Source organism: Symphodus melops (genome assembly GCF_947650265.1).
Source record: "Symphodus melops genome assembly, chromosome: 9".
Taxonomy (NCBI): Eukaryota; Metazoa; Chordata; class Actinopteri; order Labriformes; family Labridae; genus Symphodus; species Symphodus melops.
In genome coordinates, this window is record NC_136699.1 from 11,525,766 (window position 1) to 11,545,215 (window position 19,450).

Here is a 19,450-nt window from a genome sequence, read left to right on the forward strand (position 1 = left end):
TATTTTTCACTGTAGTTTGTTTATTAAAGTAATTTCTTGCTAATTTACTTTTTTTTCCTATTTGTTATCTATGGACAAACAAGAAGCTAAAACTAACAGTCTTACAGCCTAGCATTGAAACTAGAAACAGGAAACATGATTGCCCCCCTTGTGGTCAGTACTAATGCTAAGCTAACTCGGTTCCTGTTTATGGTACAGACAGAACAGTATCCACTTGTACTGGTAAAAAAGCAACAAAGCAAATAACGGTTACTCTAAACCTCTCAATGAATCTTTATTTAATCAAGAATGAGATACACAACAAAATAACATTTTATCATCATTTTATGACAAAAGACAACTTACCACACACGCTGCCTGCACAGCTTCGGACACACAGCCTGCGTTGGGGTCACACCAGAAAATATGACACTGAAAATGCTGGCTCCCAGTATCCATGATGAAGGCAAACGTGTGCACATCCCGACCCACGCCCATAAAGGACAAGAAACGGACACGACACTCCACCAACACCTCCTCTTCCTCCTCCTGCAGAGACAGCGAAGACGAGAATCAGATGGGAGTCAAACTCCAGCCTTCTAAATCTTCTTCTCTGAACAAGTACGTCTTTAATTTATCTCTTCTTACACTACAAGACACAGAGACACATAGTAGCTTGCCTTGTCTTTGATGACAGCCAGAGTGGTGTCAGCTATACTTAGTATTACAGGAGTCCAGTCCTCTTTTCCTGTTGAGGAGGTGAGATTTTCTATGGCACTGTTAATGATGTCCATACCTGAGGACAAAACACAGCAGAGTCTTACTGGTGAGACAATCCAGAAAGAGCTGTTTGCAGGCTGCATGATGTGTGAGAACGTGTGCACGAGTTTTGGTTCAAGATTTTGGTTTACCTATGGGGCGAGACACTGATGTCATACCAAGATACAGCACATGAAACTTCTGCACCAACTCAGTCTTTGGCATTGGAAACTCTGCAGAAAGAAATCACACATTTAAAGACACACACACACACACACACACACACACACACAAAGAAACCGTGTGAGAGGATCTGATCACACATCTCACGCAAAGTTCCAAATAAGAAGTCCACACCTGATATTTCCCTAAAGTGGAAAAATAAACAGCTGTTCCTCTTCCTGCTACAGTGAATGAGAATGATCAAAGATGTTAAACTGTGTATCACCTGCACTCTGCCATCAACACAGCCTGTTTGTAACAACATAAGCTGGAATATATATCTGACAGTAAAATGTGGGAGTGTTTTAGTGTGAATCTTTATATTTTAAATACGGTTTCTCCACCAATCCTCATCCAGAAAAATCATGTTATGTTTTAATAGCTGTGTGTCGCAGGTTACAATGTGTAACCTCTGTTCCTTTCTTCTTTTAAATGGATCACTTCTTCTGGAGAAAGTGCAGCATCTTGCCATGATACCAGGTAAATAAGAAGTGAAAGTTGCAGACTTAAAAAGACCTCGATAAAGGCCTCTAACCACACCAAACAGTGACAGTACATCATCCAGGAGAACACCAGCACATTAATCCAGCAATATGAGAACTTAAACCACTGGATGCCAGCAAAAATAACGGTGTCAAGTTACATTTTAATATAAACCAACTTCATGAAAAATGCAATTTTTTTGAGTTTATTGCCGATTTTTAAGTATCCACACCTAAATTACTCAACTCCAAAGATTAACAATTCATCACAAGCTCGTCTTCATGTGATCTGTAAGGACTCAGTGAGGGGAATCAATCAAGGATAATTGCTATTGCCTGGATTCACCTCATCAGGGAGCTCCATTTAAAAGTTCCCTCATATTTAACAGTGGGGGTGGGGGGGGGGGGGGGTGGGGGGGGGGGGGGTGGGGGGTGTTGGATGGATGTTCATTAATTCCATATTTTAAGCAGAGTCCAGACAGGCCAAATCCAATGAGCACAGCATGCACAGTATCTGGGTATTGGCCCTCATCCCAATTCATTAGGTGCTAATCTCCTAAATGTCCCTACACAGGCGTGTGCAGCCCTAGCTACCCTGAAGAGATTCAACCCAGATTAGAACATGGAGTCTTTTATACTGGATCTGTTGTGAATGGAAGTCTATTGACTTCAAATATAACACCCTTTATTGGTATTTTTTTCAGTTAAACTACTATGAATTCAAGCCTGTAATAGCTTTATAAGATATGAGGGATGTTTCACAGAATCATTCTTTGATGCTGGGGTTGGGATGGGTGCTATGAAGCACCAGATCTCGCCTCAAAGAAACACTAATTGGGTTTTAATGAGGTCGGCTGCCTCTGTAAGTAAAGAGCCAATATAGTTGTTGTATATTCTCATGTCGGGGCTCCTATCCCCCCTCGCTCAGTAGATGCACACACCAGCTAAAGTTACAGTGGAGGCTGAATTGTGCTGGCCTTTTTTCCCTCTTTCTTCACATAATTACTTGGGACTGAGAGAAACAAGTGTTGGGATTCAATGAAATACGAACTGTATTGAATCAGTGCTTGGAGGATAAAGCTTGCAGATTGCGGATTGAAAAGTTGTTCTGCAGTCAGCAGTCAGCAGTATCAGAATGAGAGTTAACCAAACATTGCTATCTTTTCTATTAACAAACGTTCCTCAGGCGATAAGGTCATCATTATATATCTACATATATACATGGTTTCAGATGAGAAAAGAAATCACAGCACACTGCTGACAAATCCAGACAACAAAGGAAGACGAATCAAAGAAGAAATTTTGTGTGTGTGTGTGTGTGTGTGTGTGTGTGTGTGTGTGTGTGTGTGTGTGTATGTATACCTTGTAGGGGTACATCAGAGCCAGTCTGGGAGGAGCTGCCAGCTGCAGCCTTAGCACTTTTCCTTTCAGCCATTATCTAGAAAAGAATAAAAGAAAAGATGGAGTAAGAGGAGAAATATAAACAGAACGAATGGGAACAAAATAGAATAGAGGATGGAGAAGAAAGAAAATATGTGACAAGTGAGATAAGGCAAGAAAAGTAAAGCTATCAGAAATCATAAGAACAACAAGCAATAACAATGTATCTTGTAGGATTGTTTTAAAGGATAATAAAAGCAGTATTTTAAGCACCATTGCCTGTGTATCTATACATTCGTACTTAGTAACTCTCAGCCATGACCCATTTCTTTGATATTAGAATGTAAATCTTAGAAACGGGGTCAGGAATACATGCTTCCATTATTTAAAGGATCATTTTCTTTAAGCTGGGTACAGCAATAAGCCAACATTAGATGAAGACTATTTTCAGACGTGGAGTGTCTATTAAGAGCAGCAGGGCAGTGTTTTTAATATTCTTTGGAAAAATGTGAAGCTTTGAGTTACAGAGAGGAATAATGACAAGGTAATACTTGTCAGACTCAAGTCATTTTGGCTTTTGGTCTTTTCACAGGATTTCTTGACAGTGACAAAAAGAAAAGAAATATGATCAGTCTGAAGCTTTATTCTTTTTCTTTCTTCTGCTGCAGTGCACACACTATAAGTCTGCATGGCTCCTGCACTGAGCTGCTGCACTCTTCCTGCTACAGATACTTGATTAATTGTAGGTGTCATTAATCAAAGCCTGAGGTGAGTCTGCATCACTGCTCACAAGGGAACATGCGACATATGCACGCACGCATGCACGCGTACACACACACACACACACATACACACACATACACACACATACACACACATACACACACACATACAAAGGCAGCCTGCTCAGCACGATGCACAGCTGCAAGACTCGGGTCACCAAGTTTCTCTGCTGCAGTAAAAAAAAAAATATATATATATATCTTTAACATAGGCAGTGGGGAGAGTCGTCAGTCAAACACACACACACACACACACACACACACACACAGTGGACATAGATAAAACTCTCCCTCCAGTAAGGGGCAAAAGATCCGAAATGAACAGAAAAACTCCACTAAATGGGTCACTGTTCCACTGAGGGAGAAGATCTGTTGTTCCAGGTGAATTCGTCCTTTACAAAGTCACTGCTGAGCTGAGGACAAACGGCCTCCTCTTTGTGCACAGAAGTTTATGTGTAAGTGTGCGTGTGTATATTTGTATGTGTGTCACACAAAGTGTGAAGGGTCTTCATGTTTTATAAATACCATGGTTCTGCACGAGTACACATTATCTTACAGTAAAAACACAACTGTACTCTAAGGATAGAAATGGTTTTCCAGACTAATGTACTGATTGATTTCGTAATGCATGATACTCAATATTACATATATTGCAAAGTCTGACATATAGAATCCCATAGAAAGACTCCACTAACTCCTGTAGCTCCTGATTGCTGAAACAAAATCCTCGGCGGTCTGAAAGGTCTCTTGCTCAGAGGTTAAGTCCTGCCAGGTGGGTTGTAGACCATCAGCAAGAATCCTCTTTCACTCAGTAAAGCTCGGACTCTTAGTAAAGCTGGTATATGAAGATAAGTTAAGGAGAAACAGATTCATGGAGTTAATCATTCCACAGTCCATGGGGAATAAGGGAGCAATAATAAATCAGGGACAAACTAGGAAAATGCAGGAGAGCACTCTCATTTATAAAAAAGGCATGCAGAAAAAGAACGTGCTTTGGTTATGGATGTAAAGTTAATGTCCCTTTAAGATAATCCTTCACATTGAGTACACAGTGAGCCAGAAGATTAATGTTAGTGGTCATCTACCTGAACCTTCCGGGAAAGTGTAATAAGGGTCAGCGATGACAAAGGAAACTGACGAGGGCATTTGTTTCATTTTGGGATCTTGTCAAATGTTGAGAATAAAGTCATATGGTGAAAAGCTTGCAAATTTAAGAAAACATGAGTATTTTATATTAAACATTCCAGCTTCATCCTCACCTCCTGCCTTATTCTGGCATTTGAATTTTATCTTCAAAATAAAATTGTTGTCCTCTAAGTCTCTTTCTGATGTCTAGCCGTAATACGCTTCAATAAAATCCTCTTTTGGTTTTTTGCTTGAAGAAATAAAATGCTTCAACTTTTTCCTCAGTCCCCAACACTGATATTTAGCATTTTTTTCAAGAGAGCTAATCCAGCAGTGATTTACTGCTTTGCACTTTACACAAACCTTATCATAGAGGAACGAGTCACATTTCCAAACATGCTCCAGTTGCAAAAATGTGTTCATTGAATATGCTAACATTGAAAACATGAGACAGACTTTCATGTTACCGACAGTAAATCCTAACGCTTGTTTCACAAGATTTCAACCGAATTAGAATCCAGAATTATGAATGGCCCTTACTTTTAGTCCATACAGGTTGGTTTATGATATGAGAGGACTAAGAGCTTCCAATTTAGAGCTTCATATGACTCAGAACTGAGTGATGTCACAATGAGAGGTGTAGGGAGCAGAACCAGGAGAATTGTCTTCTTGATAACTTCAGAATCTATTTTCAACATAAAACGCTGACGCCTCCAGAGAGACAGCAGCTCAACAGGCAGGTACACAAGTGTAGCATATACTCCAGGAAGTCAGTTCTCTTCCTTATATTGGATCTAAATGTAAACATGCTCGTAGCTGGCTTTTTTAAAAATGCTATTTGCTATTGACGCTGTTTATATTTCCTGTTTTTTGAGCTGCTGTAACAACTAAATTTAGGAGACCAATAACGTTTATCCATATCCATATCCTTAAATTGTAAAGGTGTTTATAAACGGTATGAATTGTAAAAAGAAAAAAAAATGCCATCAAGATGTTTACTGATAACAATGCTTGAAACATACTGGAAGCTGTCAGTGCTTTTAGCTGAGAGAAGAGAAAGGAAAATAGTCGTTTCAGAGGTGCAGGAATCCCTGTGTGCAGATAAGCACTCAGACTTAATGAATTCAGGCTTCAAGGCTCCTAGAGTGAGTTTTTCTGTCCCCATTTAACCTTTAGTCAGAGACTGAATAAGAAGTCAAACTAATTTGCCAAAAGCTTGACTTTCAATGGTTTATTTTCATGGTTAGTTTTCTTTGATTCCCAATTGGATTTGTGCAATAGGACATTTGTATCAGAGTTTTTCCTCTTTAACTCTCTCGACAAATGTATCTAAAATTTAGTGACACACGGTTCATTTAAGCTACATCCGAAAGTAAAGACATTGAGAGCGTACTGTAAGCAACAATGCAAACACACACAGTGAAAACTCCCTGTAGAAAACACTGCTCTGTAAACTGAATCTTTTCTCTTCAGATTATAAAGGCTTAACTATGAGGCTATCTCTCTCTTCAGCTCTTTCTTTCCTGGAAATAGATAAGAGAAGTCTTGTTCGACTCTTCCTCTGAGTTTTCTCTCCTGCTTGTTAGTTTAGTACAACTCACATGTAGGAGCAGCATCTGACAAGTTACAGCGTTGAAAAGTTGGAGTGAGGAAAACTGCATAAGCCGTAAAAAACCTTTACTTTCTCTCTTCAATCGTCTCCACGATTAGAGATTGATGGCTTGTTTCAGAGCAGCAGAGAAGCTCATTCATGCGCATAATGACACTCACCTTGGAGCAGATTTCGTGGAGACTTGTTGCGATGGCTGCAGCAGGCGTATCACATCGGAACACGTGGCACTTCAGCACCCGCGTGTTTTTGTCTCTCGCCACGTAGGCAAAGTCCCTGAAACAGAAAACACACCAAAAAAAAATATCACACATGAATCTCTATTTCAGTAAAACAGCAGATTTATGTTTTACTTTGAAGAGGTCAAGGACAAGGTCTTTGTTTGGGGGTGTTGACAACAGTAGTTCCATTCTGCTCCAACTTTGATGCATGAACGTGGAAGGACACGACTAATAAAAGCAAACATAAAGCATCTTGAATCACATAAAGTCCCATGTCAAGCAAAAAGGAAGAGTGAAATCGAGAGGACTGAAGGCTGGTATTTCACTACAAAAGAAGAGGCTAATTGTAGCATGTAGGGCAGTGAATGTGTGTGCATCTGATGTGGGAATGTGAGGGAATAATAGCGGATAAAAAGCTGGGATAACAAATAACTTGTTAGCTTTAATGGGTCCATCACAGAATAGCATACCTATTTTAATTTGTGATTGTTGAGCCTTTATGTAATTTCCCCATCTACTAACACTCTTTCCATGTATTGTATGTGGGACACTTAATTTCAAACACTCTGAATAATTGCTTGTTTTTCAACAGAAAGAGATCTTTTCCTCTGAAAGTCTCTCGGTATTACTCCTTGGAGTGCCACTCTTGGACATTGCTGTTTCTTGAGATTAAAAACATCGTGAAGGACTTCAAACACTTCTTCCCACTGGACACCTTAGGGCCAATATATGGATATTACTGCAAATGTGTATATCATATTCCCCTCCGCATATTTTGTTGTGTTTGTTTGGTAAAAGTTTGGCATCATCAACAGCGTTGTGATTTCTTTCCGTTTAAAAATTCCTCCTGGTGTGTTTTTTTTTTGTTCTTCTTCCCTTGTGTTCGTTTAGCATCTTTTCTTTGTTATTCTGTATGTGCTGTCAGGAAGTGACTCACTGCCGACATCAAAAAAGAAGCTTGTCCTTGAGGTGTCTTCTACTTTCTCTGCACCTGTTTACATTGTCTGTTGTTATCATGAAATAAAGAGTTGGGATACTGAATTGCAAGATATTTTCAGCACATACAAAGAAATGACAACAGAATTAATATTTCCCCAATTTACATCATGATGTATTTACTTCATCTATTCAACTCTTCTGTGATTAGGCCACCATGTGAAAATTTTCATTATTTGTGTCACTTGCAGGCTGTCGTAAGTTTTGATGGTGTTGCTGCATTTCTTTTAAAAGACATTGAAGGTTTATTTGTTGAAAAGATTACTGCAAGCTTCTTTTACTTGTGATCAAGTTTAAATGGTGCATGCCAATTTTAAAATCTCACACACACACACAGACACAGACACACACACACACACACACACACAGTCTCAGTGCCCGAGGAGACACTGTGCCAAAATACTTGATGGTGATGCTACACTGCAGAGAAACACGATGAGTGTGGGGATGTGACTGGGAGAAGAGGTTTCACCCAGAAGGAAACTTCATGCAGAGTGGGTGAGAGATGAAACACAGTTGGAAAGACGCACACATGCACACAAAAGATGAAAGAGAGCAATTTCTTCCTCATTAACAGGCCCGCAAGATACAAACTCAAAGAACATTGCAACATAAATGCAGCAAATCCAGTCGTCACAATGCAACTGCTCCAGGCCTGTAGGTGGCGCTATGTGGAATGTAAATAAGTGAAATGTTAAATCGTTAAATTAAAACGTTTTCTTTTTCTGGGTTTTGACTTTGCACCTTTTACACAGAATGAAAACATTTGTTTTTGCTTTTTGCGGCTTGTGCTGTTGACTGTTGCTTTTTTGTTGTTTTTGAATTTGTAAGGATTACGATTTTGCTTCCACTTTTTCTGAACACAATCTTTTTTGGACTATTGCAGTGTGTTTGCTCTCATCGATCACCGTAGTTTTTCCTGTTTAGACTAATATCACTTTATCACTTCACTTTACTTTAGATTAAGTAAAAAGAGGATGAGCAAAACAGGGACATGCAGAGAAAACAACTGGTTGACAGGCAGAGACACTATGCAGCTGGACAGCTTCATGCACATACCAACTCTCTGCTCACTCCTAAATAACCACAGACACAAATATGGCAAACGCAGCCGGCATTTATCACAGCGAGCTCTTTGTGTTTATGAGTCCATTATCTGGCCCGTCTCCTCTGCTTAATTGTGTGCTCACACACTTTGGGTCGATAATGCTCACCGCCTGTGGCCAGAGAGGAAGGTGCAATTGTTCATCTGTGTGAGTGTGTGCGCGTTCGTTCAGGGACATTTGAGCAGTGTGTCACCAAAGCAGCATGAGTGGCCTTGCTTCGCATCCTACAAATGCTTCTTTTATGACTTCTGCACCCTCTCTGGGGGATCAAAACGCTATAAAGCAGCATGCAACTCTAAATAGGAAATAGCCTGTGGACAGTCTTGCTCGCTGATGATTTAACACCATGATTTAGACCTTCAACTACTTCTGCTGCACTCCTGCAAAGAGCAACAGTGACTCTGGGCGAAGCAGAGCCACTGATTTGGTGCCCGATGTGACAGATGTGATTGCACGAGAGAGAGTGGGCCGGTGGTGGTGGTGGGAGTCTTGACACAACGATTACTGAAAACAATGGAGAAGCACAATCACAGTTGAGCACACAACAAAGAGCAATTACCTTTCTCTGGGTCCCGGGAAGCAGGAGGAGGTGAGTTGGGAAGGTGGAAAGAAGTAGAGAAGGAAGAATGGAGGGTAGTGGGGGAAAGGAAGTAAAAAACAGGAGGGTGAAAAAAAGAAAAAAGGAAAAAGGTATATGTGAGAGAGGAAAACACAAGGGAGAAAAAAAGACAGTGTTAATACAAAGTACTGAGTCAGAAACAGATGTAACACTCTTTCACCTCTTTCATTGTCTCACTGTGAGCATGTGTGATTTGCATTTGTGCACAGACGCTCAGGTCTGTGTACTTTTCATTTCACATGCTTAGTATTCTACTTTATGACACGGCACAGCTTCGGTGTTAGATATAACCACACACGTGCAAACACACACAGACAGACCCACACCTTGTTACTGCAGCTTTCACTCTCCCTGATCCCCGTTTCCCCCCTGCATTACCTCCTCTCGATCTCCCTTTGATCCTCCTTTTAGCATTCACTTCTTCCCTACAGCTCTCTCCATGTCTTCCTCGATTTTTCTTCCCAAAACAGGAAAAAAAACCCAAAAAGATGCAACACTGAAGGATTCACATCAACAGTGTAATTTATCAGAGCTGCCCTCCCCATCTCATTGTGTGTTGCTGTGCGTTATCAGGAACACTACAAAGGAGGCACAGGCAGAAAAAAGAACAGAGCGCTGATTCAAACGTCGACCACCTTTGATTCTTTCAAGATCGTCTGAGTTGAAAGACGCGTTTGTGTGCCTGCTTGTGTGTGCCTGTGATAGCATGGCAGATTATTTTGAAAAGGAGTCCTCAGAGTCAGAGGTGATGCTCTACAAACAGCAGCATACAAACACACACACGAGTGTGCGCGCACACATACACACACACTAAAAGTTTTGACCTGCCACATGTTACACTTTCAATTCATGATTTTTTTCTTCTTCTGAGTCCATTCACTTCACATTCTGCTACTTTTACAAATTCATTTTCAATTTCATTTCTTCAGACAGTCACTTTAGTCGAATTGGATTTTTTTTTGTGTCTTTACACTGAATCCCTCAAATGTTTTGTTCCCTCATTTTTCTCAACACTGCTCCCCATTCTTCCCTTACTACAAGTAATTTACACGTGATTTTACGGCTGTTGCCAGTGCTTTATTGCTGATGTAAGACACTTTAAACTGCTTTAAACCCAGAAACGCACCTTCCGAAAAAAAGCAGCCTATTGTCATGAACACTTTGACCTTATTTAACTTTAACAGCTAATCTAGCTACGTCTGGAAATGCATTGTGTTTGTTTTCTGGATTATTTGACCTTTCATTTTTATACATTTGTTGTCTGCCAAACAGACACAAATGTATGAAAGTGTGACCTGCTTAAGTGTACAGGCTACATTAATACAGACCACTTGTCATTTACATTTCCAAGGTTGTTGTTGTTTATCTACCCATTGATGCACACACTATGAAAGAAAACAGTCAGCCCTGTGATCAGTGGGCAACATGCATCTGGGTCAAAGCCCCTAATGATAAGTTTGGCTGAAGGACAACACATGCACACACACAACACATACAGCTGATGATAGGTTACATTACATAGGATCATCGTTTTCACACAGGGGAAATATAGTGTTAAAGCGCTTAACACAGCAGTAAAACCAAGATATTATATAAATAAATAAACACTCTAAAAATAAGTAAACGCGCCATAACTGGAGATGAAACGGGATGACACACAAGAGGGGACAGAATGAACATTTAACCAGCTCAGACTCAGTGACTGTCTGAGATGTTTCTAAAACTCCATCAGGATTATAGAATGACTTATTTTAATGAAAGGAAAGTTTTGAAAATAATTTATGATATTATTTAACTTTTGCTATATTCTCCCTAAATTAGACCCTAGTTCCAGATGTGTAACACAAGAGGCGAAATTCTAGGAGACACTCAGTTCCTTTCATCTTTGAATGTACGTTGATCATATGTTAACTCTGTATTTCAAACATTTTGAGGACATACATCTAGTGCCCTCCCTGTCTGCACACGCTGTCTTCAAAAAACACTCACTGTAAGATCGTCTGTGCAAACAGCTTTTTACAACCCATACCTTGATGTTCCTGTTTACCTCAAAACTCTGATGTGCTGTATCTATGAAGAGAACATAAAACTCTTGTGACCTATAGTGCAAAGAAAAAAACAAGTGTACCGAATGAGGAAGCTGTTGTTTTTTATGTGCTGGTCCTGTGGTGTAAGTGTATCACATGTAAAAGTCAGCAGTGACTTATTTTAAACGTTAATTTTATTTTTTTACAAAAAAAAAAAGGGTATTTGAACACAAACTGTGATATTTTCCCAAATCTCACCTGACCAAGATGCACCCAATTTACAGCATTAGCTTATTTAGCTTGGGCAACATGTTAGTCTACATGTTGGCTTAAAGCCATATTTTATAGTTTTGTAGTCTCTAAGCAAGGAAAATACAACATTTGGCAAAAAATTAATTGCAATATAGCCAAGAGCGTCGTCTAAACAACATATTGTGAAGGCCGAACGAGAGGAAAACGCAGAGAGAGAGGTGATAGCTCACTGGGATATTAAGGTACATGAATGTCTGACCTGAGTTAACCTAGAGGGTTACACAAGGTGAAGCTAGACATGCAGTGAATCAGCCAACATCTTAAGAGGAATGACACATGCACCAGAGAGATTTAGGAAGAGCTTTTGGCAGGAAAGTGAGGAGACAGATAAAAATGTTGAGAGAGGAATGATGGAGGCAGGAAGCCAAGGAGCCAAAATCAAAAGGTGGGAGTGCAGCAGAGAGGAATGGGAACGAGGTGTGAGACTCAAGGGGGTAGAGTGGGGAGAGGTGGAGAGAAGAAAAAGAGAGGAAAAAAGAAATACAAGATGAAAGGTATGAAAGCTCCAAAGCAGAGAGATGAGTTAAAGCAAGACTCCCACCACTCATGTTGTTCTTTTTCTCTTGCTCGGTGCTCCACATATTTCCAGAGCTGAATAAAGGAGGACTGACTCACTACTACCCATCTCTCTTTGATCCCGATGGCTGTGAGGCAGACTCGGCAGGAGAGCATGCGTACAACTCACAGATTAAATTAGTTCATAGTTGCAGATGTATGGTGGTGAACCAGGTTTGAGCAAGTGGCACAGCGCTGTCAGTGTGAGCTGCTCTGACATCAGACTGTAGTAATAGTAGAAACATTAGCATATGTACAGCTGAATGAAAATCCCACCCGTGAATACAAAAACACAGTTTCAGTTTGTGGTGTGACTCTTGATTTCAGTTGCATTTCAGAGTCCAGTCTTCCTGCTGTTATATTCCCATTCACTAACTAATAAACACAAATCTCTAAAGGAGGTGTCCAAACATCACATGCTGAAAGCAAATGTGAAAAGAAGGAATTTTTTTTTTAAAAGAAAATCTATTCTGCAAAACACTGCAGATCACTGAGGCTGAGGCAGGTTGGGAAATGAGTTCTCCACCCTTACATTGGTTTTCTGCATGATTAAGGCTATTGATTATTGGCTTAGATGCTGGAAACCTGCAACCAAAGGAAGAGTTTGGCATTTTCTCTGAGATACGCTTCTGAACATTTGATGCAGCTTGTTGTGATGTTAAATAACAATACTACAGTTTTATAGTCCTTTCATAAAGGGAGAAAGAAGCAAGCTTTGAAGGTGAGCCAAGAGTAACAAATCAAGTTTTATTTTCTTTTTGATTGATTTAATCACAAAAGGAAATGTATATTTTGTATCTGTAGTTAAAAGAAGTGTACTCTGAAGAATTCTTTATTGATTTTTATTTGACAAAAGTCTTTACTGGAGCTAAGACAGCGGCAAAGTCTCGCTGACTGTAACAGTTTTACTCCACTTGATGTTTCTCAATGAGCAGTTGTGACTCATCAAAATATGCAAAAAGGGATGTAACGATTCACTCAACTCACGATACATAACACTGAATTCACGATAAGATTCTCTCGCAATTTATTTGAAGAGAATCTGGAGGTGATTGGAGCTTCTCATTGTGCGGTTACTTAAATGCTGCGTCATGTTGGTTGTGCTATTTGTGAAGTTCTCTATCTTGCTGTAATGTTTGCACACAGTTTTTGTCTTTCCTTTTCTGTCTTTGTGAAGCCAAAACGCTTCAGCTGCCATGATAACGTCTGCTTATTACAACCCACCTCCTCTGCTCTACAGCTACTGACGCTTCACGATATTACAGTGATCCATTTTTCAAAGAACCGATTTGAACGTTGACACCTTTGAATCGATTTTTAACAGCCGCACGATTAATCTTTACATCCCCATATGCAAACATGACAGTCTAATCAAAATGGGTTTTTTTGCCCTCAATTTGTCTAAATGGATTTCCATTTTTACCAAAGTTCATTTAATAAAGACAGCTTTTCATTTGCATCACAGACATCATGGAGAGGGAATGTCAATGGACATAAAGAATTTACATGACATAAAAGGGACGCAACGCTGCTTCAACAACCTAAAAGCTGTAGGATTTGAGGCAATCGACATTGATAACAGCACGTGTTACGCTCACCCCTGATAACACTGTATTATCAAAATTCAAATGGCTGTGGACTGCTATTAAGAAAACTACCTCACTGTGCATCCTCAGGTGATCAGACGATGTGATAAAACACCAGAGAAGCTGCAGTGAAAGTTTTAAGAGGCAGTGAAAACAACACAAATCGAACTCGTCCCTCGTCCGCTCTGCTGTATTTTCTACGCTTGGTAGCTTCCAGTATCACTCAGCAGAGACTTGTGTCCTCCCCCCCAACCATCTGTCCCACACACACACACACACACACACGCACACACGTACACTTCACACAGACTTCAATTATCAAACAGCTTTACAGAGTGTCTGGGTGGTGCTGGGCTCTATGCTAATGCTCCTACATATGCTTATAGCACAGCCAGATGCTGATTAGAAATGTCTGAGGAGGAAGCTCCTGTAACTCTCCTGTCAGCAGAGAGACGACAAGCAGGTCTGTGTGCAGGGTGTGTGTGTGTGTGTGTGTGTGTGTGTGTGTGTGTGTGTGTGTGTGTGCGTGCGTGCGTGTGTGTCTGTGTATGCAGTGTGTGTGAGTCTGTTCATGACTGAAACTAAACGGGTAACTCTACGACTGCTGACAGGGTTGTGACTTTGGCTTCAGCCCAAAGTGTTGATGTTGATCTGATCCACTTTCACAGCGAGATTCAACACTAAAAAGGAAACAACAGCTGTTTTGTGATATAGAGGAAAGCCCTTTCATCACGCTGCAAAGGGAATAACCAAACACCTGGCAGGTATTTTAATATTTAACCGATTTCTCTTTCTAAAATGTTCTTCTTTCAATAACTTTCTTTCATTGTTTTAAAAGTTTATTTGAAACCCTGATGTAATTTCCTCCTCCATAAGAGAAAGCAATCTAGGATTTCTTTAAGTCGAATAATACAACCAGCACAAACGCAAAGTCAACAGAGAAACAATAAGAGCTCTAATGTTATTCATGAAATTAAAAGACATAGTAAATCCCAGTTTAAGTGCTAAAAAATGAATAATTTCTGCTGTCAGAGTTTTTATTTCCAAACCATTGATGGTCTTTTGTAATCTTCGTGTTCTGCTGGGAAATTCTGCGTTTTCATTTGTCCAAACTCAATAAACATCACAAAACACTGTTGTGAGAAAACCATTCGAAAAAATTGGACCCCTGAGTGCTGATAATTGTGTTTGCAGGAAACAGAAAATGTTGCCCATGATTAAAGTTAATTGTAGTTTATTGTAATGGAATGTAGAATATGATGATAAAAGAAAAACCATAAAGCTCGACAATAAAGTAGAAAGTGCACACTTTACTGAGCCATTAGTCGGCCTGCACAGAGCTGCTGACAGATATCGACTGAGTTTTACACTGCGCCACTATTGATGAGATGTTAGTGTCCACTCTCTGGTATTTACAGAGCTGTCTTTAGTGTGCTTAGATGTCCAATATGGTAATTAGAGACTCACCATTACTGGGGTTTAAAGGCTGTTACCGTTATTCAAGGATCCAAAATCTGGTTCTGAAAGATTTCTTAACATTTTTTAACATACATTTTAATGATTATAAATCCTGTCACTTTAAATACAAACACTTCTTGGCACCTCATAACCTCATTAACTTTTTTCAAATGAGAAATATCTTAGGCCTATGTATGTCTTTCACTTTGGGACATTGAGAATGTTTAGTACCTGTCAGCCTATTAGTGTTGAAATCGACATTGATGGGTGTGCACCCCCCCCCCCCCCCCGGTTTAAAAATAATCTCCTGAAGGAGACCTCGTTGTGGTTTTGATGGAATAAAATGTGTGTGTCATGTCTTCTTCCTCTGTTTTCTAACTAACATCAAACCATGTCACTTATCTTTCTGACATTAAGTTGGATCAGATCCCAACAGAGTATGAATTACTCCAAATAGCATCATTGTCAATAAATAACAGAGGCACCTGAGCTCCAAACATTACCGTAATTATAATGGGCCCTAACATGTTGACTGGTTTGTCACATACATGTAGTTTGAGTTAAGTCTTTAGTCGGTCAGCCTTTAGTTTGGATGGGGCCAGACTTTAGCTCATATGAGTTGGAGGACAAGCATTGCCACACAATCACGCAAAATGACAGGATGTGGTGACAGCAAATTGTCAATTGCAACGTAGACATGCTTAAGAGTCTTTTTACAGGACTTGACTTTAAACCTGAACACAATGTTTCCAAAGTTAATAAATCCACTTGTATAACAGATTAACTTTTGGTCGTGTGTAGGTGATGTTGGCTTCTTAAAAGTAGACCAAAGTGAATCATAAAAATACACGATGAAGGAATAATGAATAATGAATCAATGACAGCTCAGATTGCCTATTAGGACCAGGAACATTAATATATCAAGACATACAACCCAAACTGTTGTTCCTTCAAACGGGCTTGCAACCTTAGAGGAGTTGAGTGCTAACTTATTTTCCTTAATTAGTAGGGTTTCACAATTAAAACTTGTCTATGGAGCAGGGTTTTAAAATGTATTCTACCAGACATTACACCACTAAAATCTCCTCCATCCACACTGGCTCTGGAGTACTTAAAGCCTGTGTGACAATAAAGGGAGGTAAACCCCTCTGCGACCCGGTGAATTAGCCATGGCCCCCAGCCATCAGGTCTAATTTTGAATGTCTGTGCGTAATTACCTCTCTGCACAGTAAACTTGTTTACAGCACCAATATGAGCAGTGAAATGAGCATACAGGGCCAGAGGGTACAGAACAGGAGGAGGAGGAGAAAGAAGCCCGCTTTGCATTTTTAAATCATATGACAGACACTTGCTGTCTCTACACACACACACATTCACACTAATATACAGAGAGAAACACACTCACAATCACCAATATAGCCCAAGGCAGAAAAGAAGTAGGCCAAGAATCAAGTAGAAGTAAAAATAAAACTGTTGTCTGCAGTGTATTAAACAGCGTAAACAGAACACGGCACATCTCCTATGTTTGACAGGTGATGTTGTTTACAGCAGCCAAACCTCAGTTTGATTAACCCTCAGCACCTTTGTGTATTTTCTAAGAAAATACACCGTTGCTCAAAGTCAATGGTGAAAATTCTCTTTAACTAAAAGGGAAAAACCAACCAAATCCAGTTTATGTTCCCGCAGCTTTGTGACCCAATTTCAGGCGTTTGGAGAGAGGGAGGGGCAGTAGGAATGCTCAGACACACACACACACACACACCATACATGTGTCAACACTCGTGGTATTTCATTACATATTTAAGAGCACTGATAGGCTGGTGGGTGGGCAAGATGGAAAGACAGCGTGTGTGTGTGTGTGTGTGTGTGTGTGTGTGTGTGTGTGTGTGTGTGTGAAGGGAATAAGGGATGACGGGAAAAAAGGGATTCTGGGTGGGTGAGAAAGGGAAGAAGATGTCCTGCTGTTCTCTCTGCTCTTGATCATTTATACATCACATTGCACTGGAGTGTGAGTGTGTGTGTGTGTGTGTGAGAGAGAGAGAGGGAGTGAAAGTGTGCATGTGTGTGTGTTTGCATGGGAGTCATAGACTGTAAACAGGGAGTCTGTGTACATGTGAACGTGTGTGTGTATGTGTGTGAAGGATTTTGAGATCATTTCAGTGAGATGTCACATCAGCAAGATGTATTCATATATCTTACTAAAGTGTGTGTGTGTAGAGAGAGAGAGAGAGAGAGGGAGAGAGGGAGAGAGAGAGAGAGAGAGAGAGAGAGAGAGAGAGAGAGAGAGAGGAAGAGAGAGCGAGAGAGAGAGAGAGCGAGAGAGAGAGAGAGGGGGGGGGGGGAGAGGGAGAGAGATATTGGGACAGGAAGTGTGTTTCCAGATAGAGTGGGAGAGTGTAGAGTTATGTATAGCACTGCTCACTGGATCATATTATATGCATGTAACCTAGTTAGCTGCATGTACTATGAATCATTATGTTTCAGGCTCTCAGTAATTAGCAGCCTTCTCTAATTCTACTTGCACCATATATTCACGATACTCCAACTAAACTTTATAAACTCTATTTTCTCTGACTGGAGCAGAATGAGAAGTCAATGAACTGATTGGTTGATTGACAGAAATTTAGTTTTAATGTTTTTTTAAGATAAGGAATACAAGGGGAAAAACACTTGCACGAGCCATTTCCTTGTTTTTTTGTGATACAGAGATCATTCTGGTGATATGGACTGTTGGTCAAACAACAAAGAAGCCATTTAAAGATATGAATCTTGGCTAAGTGATAAAGGTAAAAATAATGTGTTACATTTGTGTTGAATAAATCGTAGGATGTAAATGTTGGCTTTACCACACTTGATCCTGTTCTTCTAACAAACCATACACCTGTAGCTGAGATGTGCCCTTCATCTATAGACACGCTTCAACCAAAGCTTCCAATCATCACGTTACTTACATCTGAAGGTTGGTAGTTTCCACCAAGGCAGAGTGGCCAGAGTATCGGGAATTCATTTTCAGGTTTATAAAAGGCTGATTCAGACCTCTTGAAATATGCTGAATCTTATTCATGACATAATAAATGAAACCTTACTCTGTCACTCTGTCAATATAAATCATTAGAATAAAGTCCAATATTGATCTTGGATAACTTAAAGGAGATTTATTTACTGGTTAATATTCAGCTGGGCTCATCAGCTGCTGCTCCACTGAAAACATAATCAAAAAGCTCCATCCAGCAGTTTGAGACTTGTTGAGCATTCAAATATATTCAGCTCCAACAGTCTGAGGCCACTTCTGCAGTCTGAACAGCCTGACGGACTCCTGGCAGCAGCAGAAGGAGTCCTGCTGTGCTCAGCCCTGTACAATCAGCGAACATCAGCATCACCTTGCGTTGCTGCCCGCCGAGGCCACGACCAGCCAAGAGTTTATCCGGGGGGGGGGGGGGGGGGGGGATTTATTGGCTGGTCAAATGATGGAGGGAGGGGGGGGGAATCTATATGAGGAACAGAGGGAGTAATCTGTCAGGAAGACAGGGATTACATCAGGTGTGCCTAACAATGCTAATGTACGAGAGAGAGGGGACGAGGCAGGCAAAGTAAAGGAAAAAAAGTGTGAATGCCTTTTTACTCCGTTGTGTAAAAAGTGTTTTTATTTGTGTGAGTTAAAAAGACGTATGACTCTATGCTTCAGGGTGAGAGCGGACACAGCTCCCACTATAATGACCCTTCAGAGAATGAGCTTTTCTGGGCAGCAGGGTGGACAAGAGGTGCATGTATGTGTGCGTAGAAGTGAGAGTGATAGATTGCGGGTAGATGTAAGGAGCTGACGCGGATGAGCGATGACTTGTGCAGAGGGAAAGAGAGAAGAGGTTGGCTGTATGGCTCAAAATCGCAGCAGGAATTGGAAGGAAAAGGTAATCAATCACTTTGGCGTCTATCGAGTGGGCCGAGATGTTCGGGCTGCGTCCCTGTGGGCCATCAGAGGGGGTTGTGCATGTTAATTAAGGTGACACAGGTGTTGACATGAGCAGAGAACTTGAGCCTAAACTAGGAGGACTTGGTGAATAAATGGAGACACCCAAACATGCACATCACAAAAAAGTCGTCAAAATCACTTCATTGACATAAAAGGAAGTGATTGCTTGAGTGTGTTCAGCGTTAAAATATTAATGATACTGGGGGCCTGCGTGTCCCTTCACTTCTTCTCTCTCCTTTTCTTCTCTTCTTTTTTTTTTTCT

The 19,450-nt window shown here is 40.4% G+C and overlaps 1 protein-coding gene across 2 annotated transcripts in view; it reads right to left on the reverse strand.

Moving 5' to 3' along the window:
- apbb2a (amyloid beta (A4) precursor protein-binding, family B, member 2a) overlaps positions 1-19,450 on the reverse strand; it is a 36,350-nt gene that overhangs the window by 2,032 nt on the left and 14,868 nt on the right. For both annotated transcript variants that reach the window (XM_079352804.1, XM_079352803.1), the window contains exons 9-13: positions 6,500-6,614; positions 2,805-2,880; positions 891-971; positions 660-775; positions 346-528 (exon numbers count right to left, since the gene is read on the reverse strand). In XM_079352804.1, the coding sequence (XP_079208930.1) occupies positions 346-528; positions 660-775; positions 891-971; positions 2,805-2,880; positions 6,500-6,614 (571 nt within the window). The remainder of the gene's footprint in view (positions 1-345; positions 529-659; positions 776-890; positions 972-2,804; positions 2,881-6,499; positions 6,615-19,450) is intronic.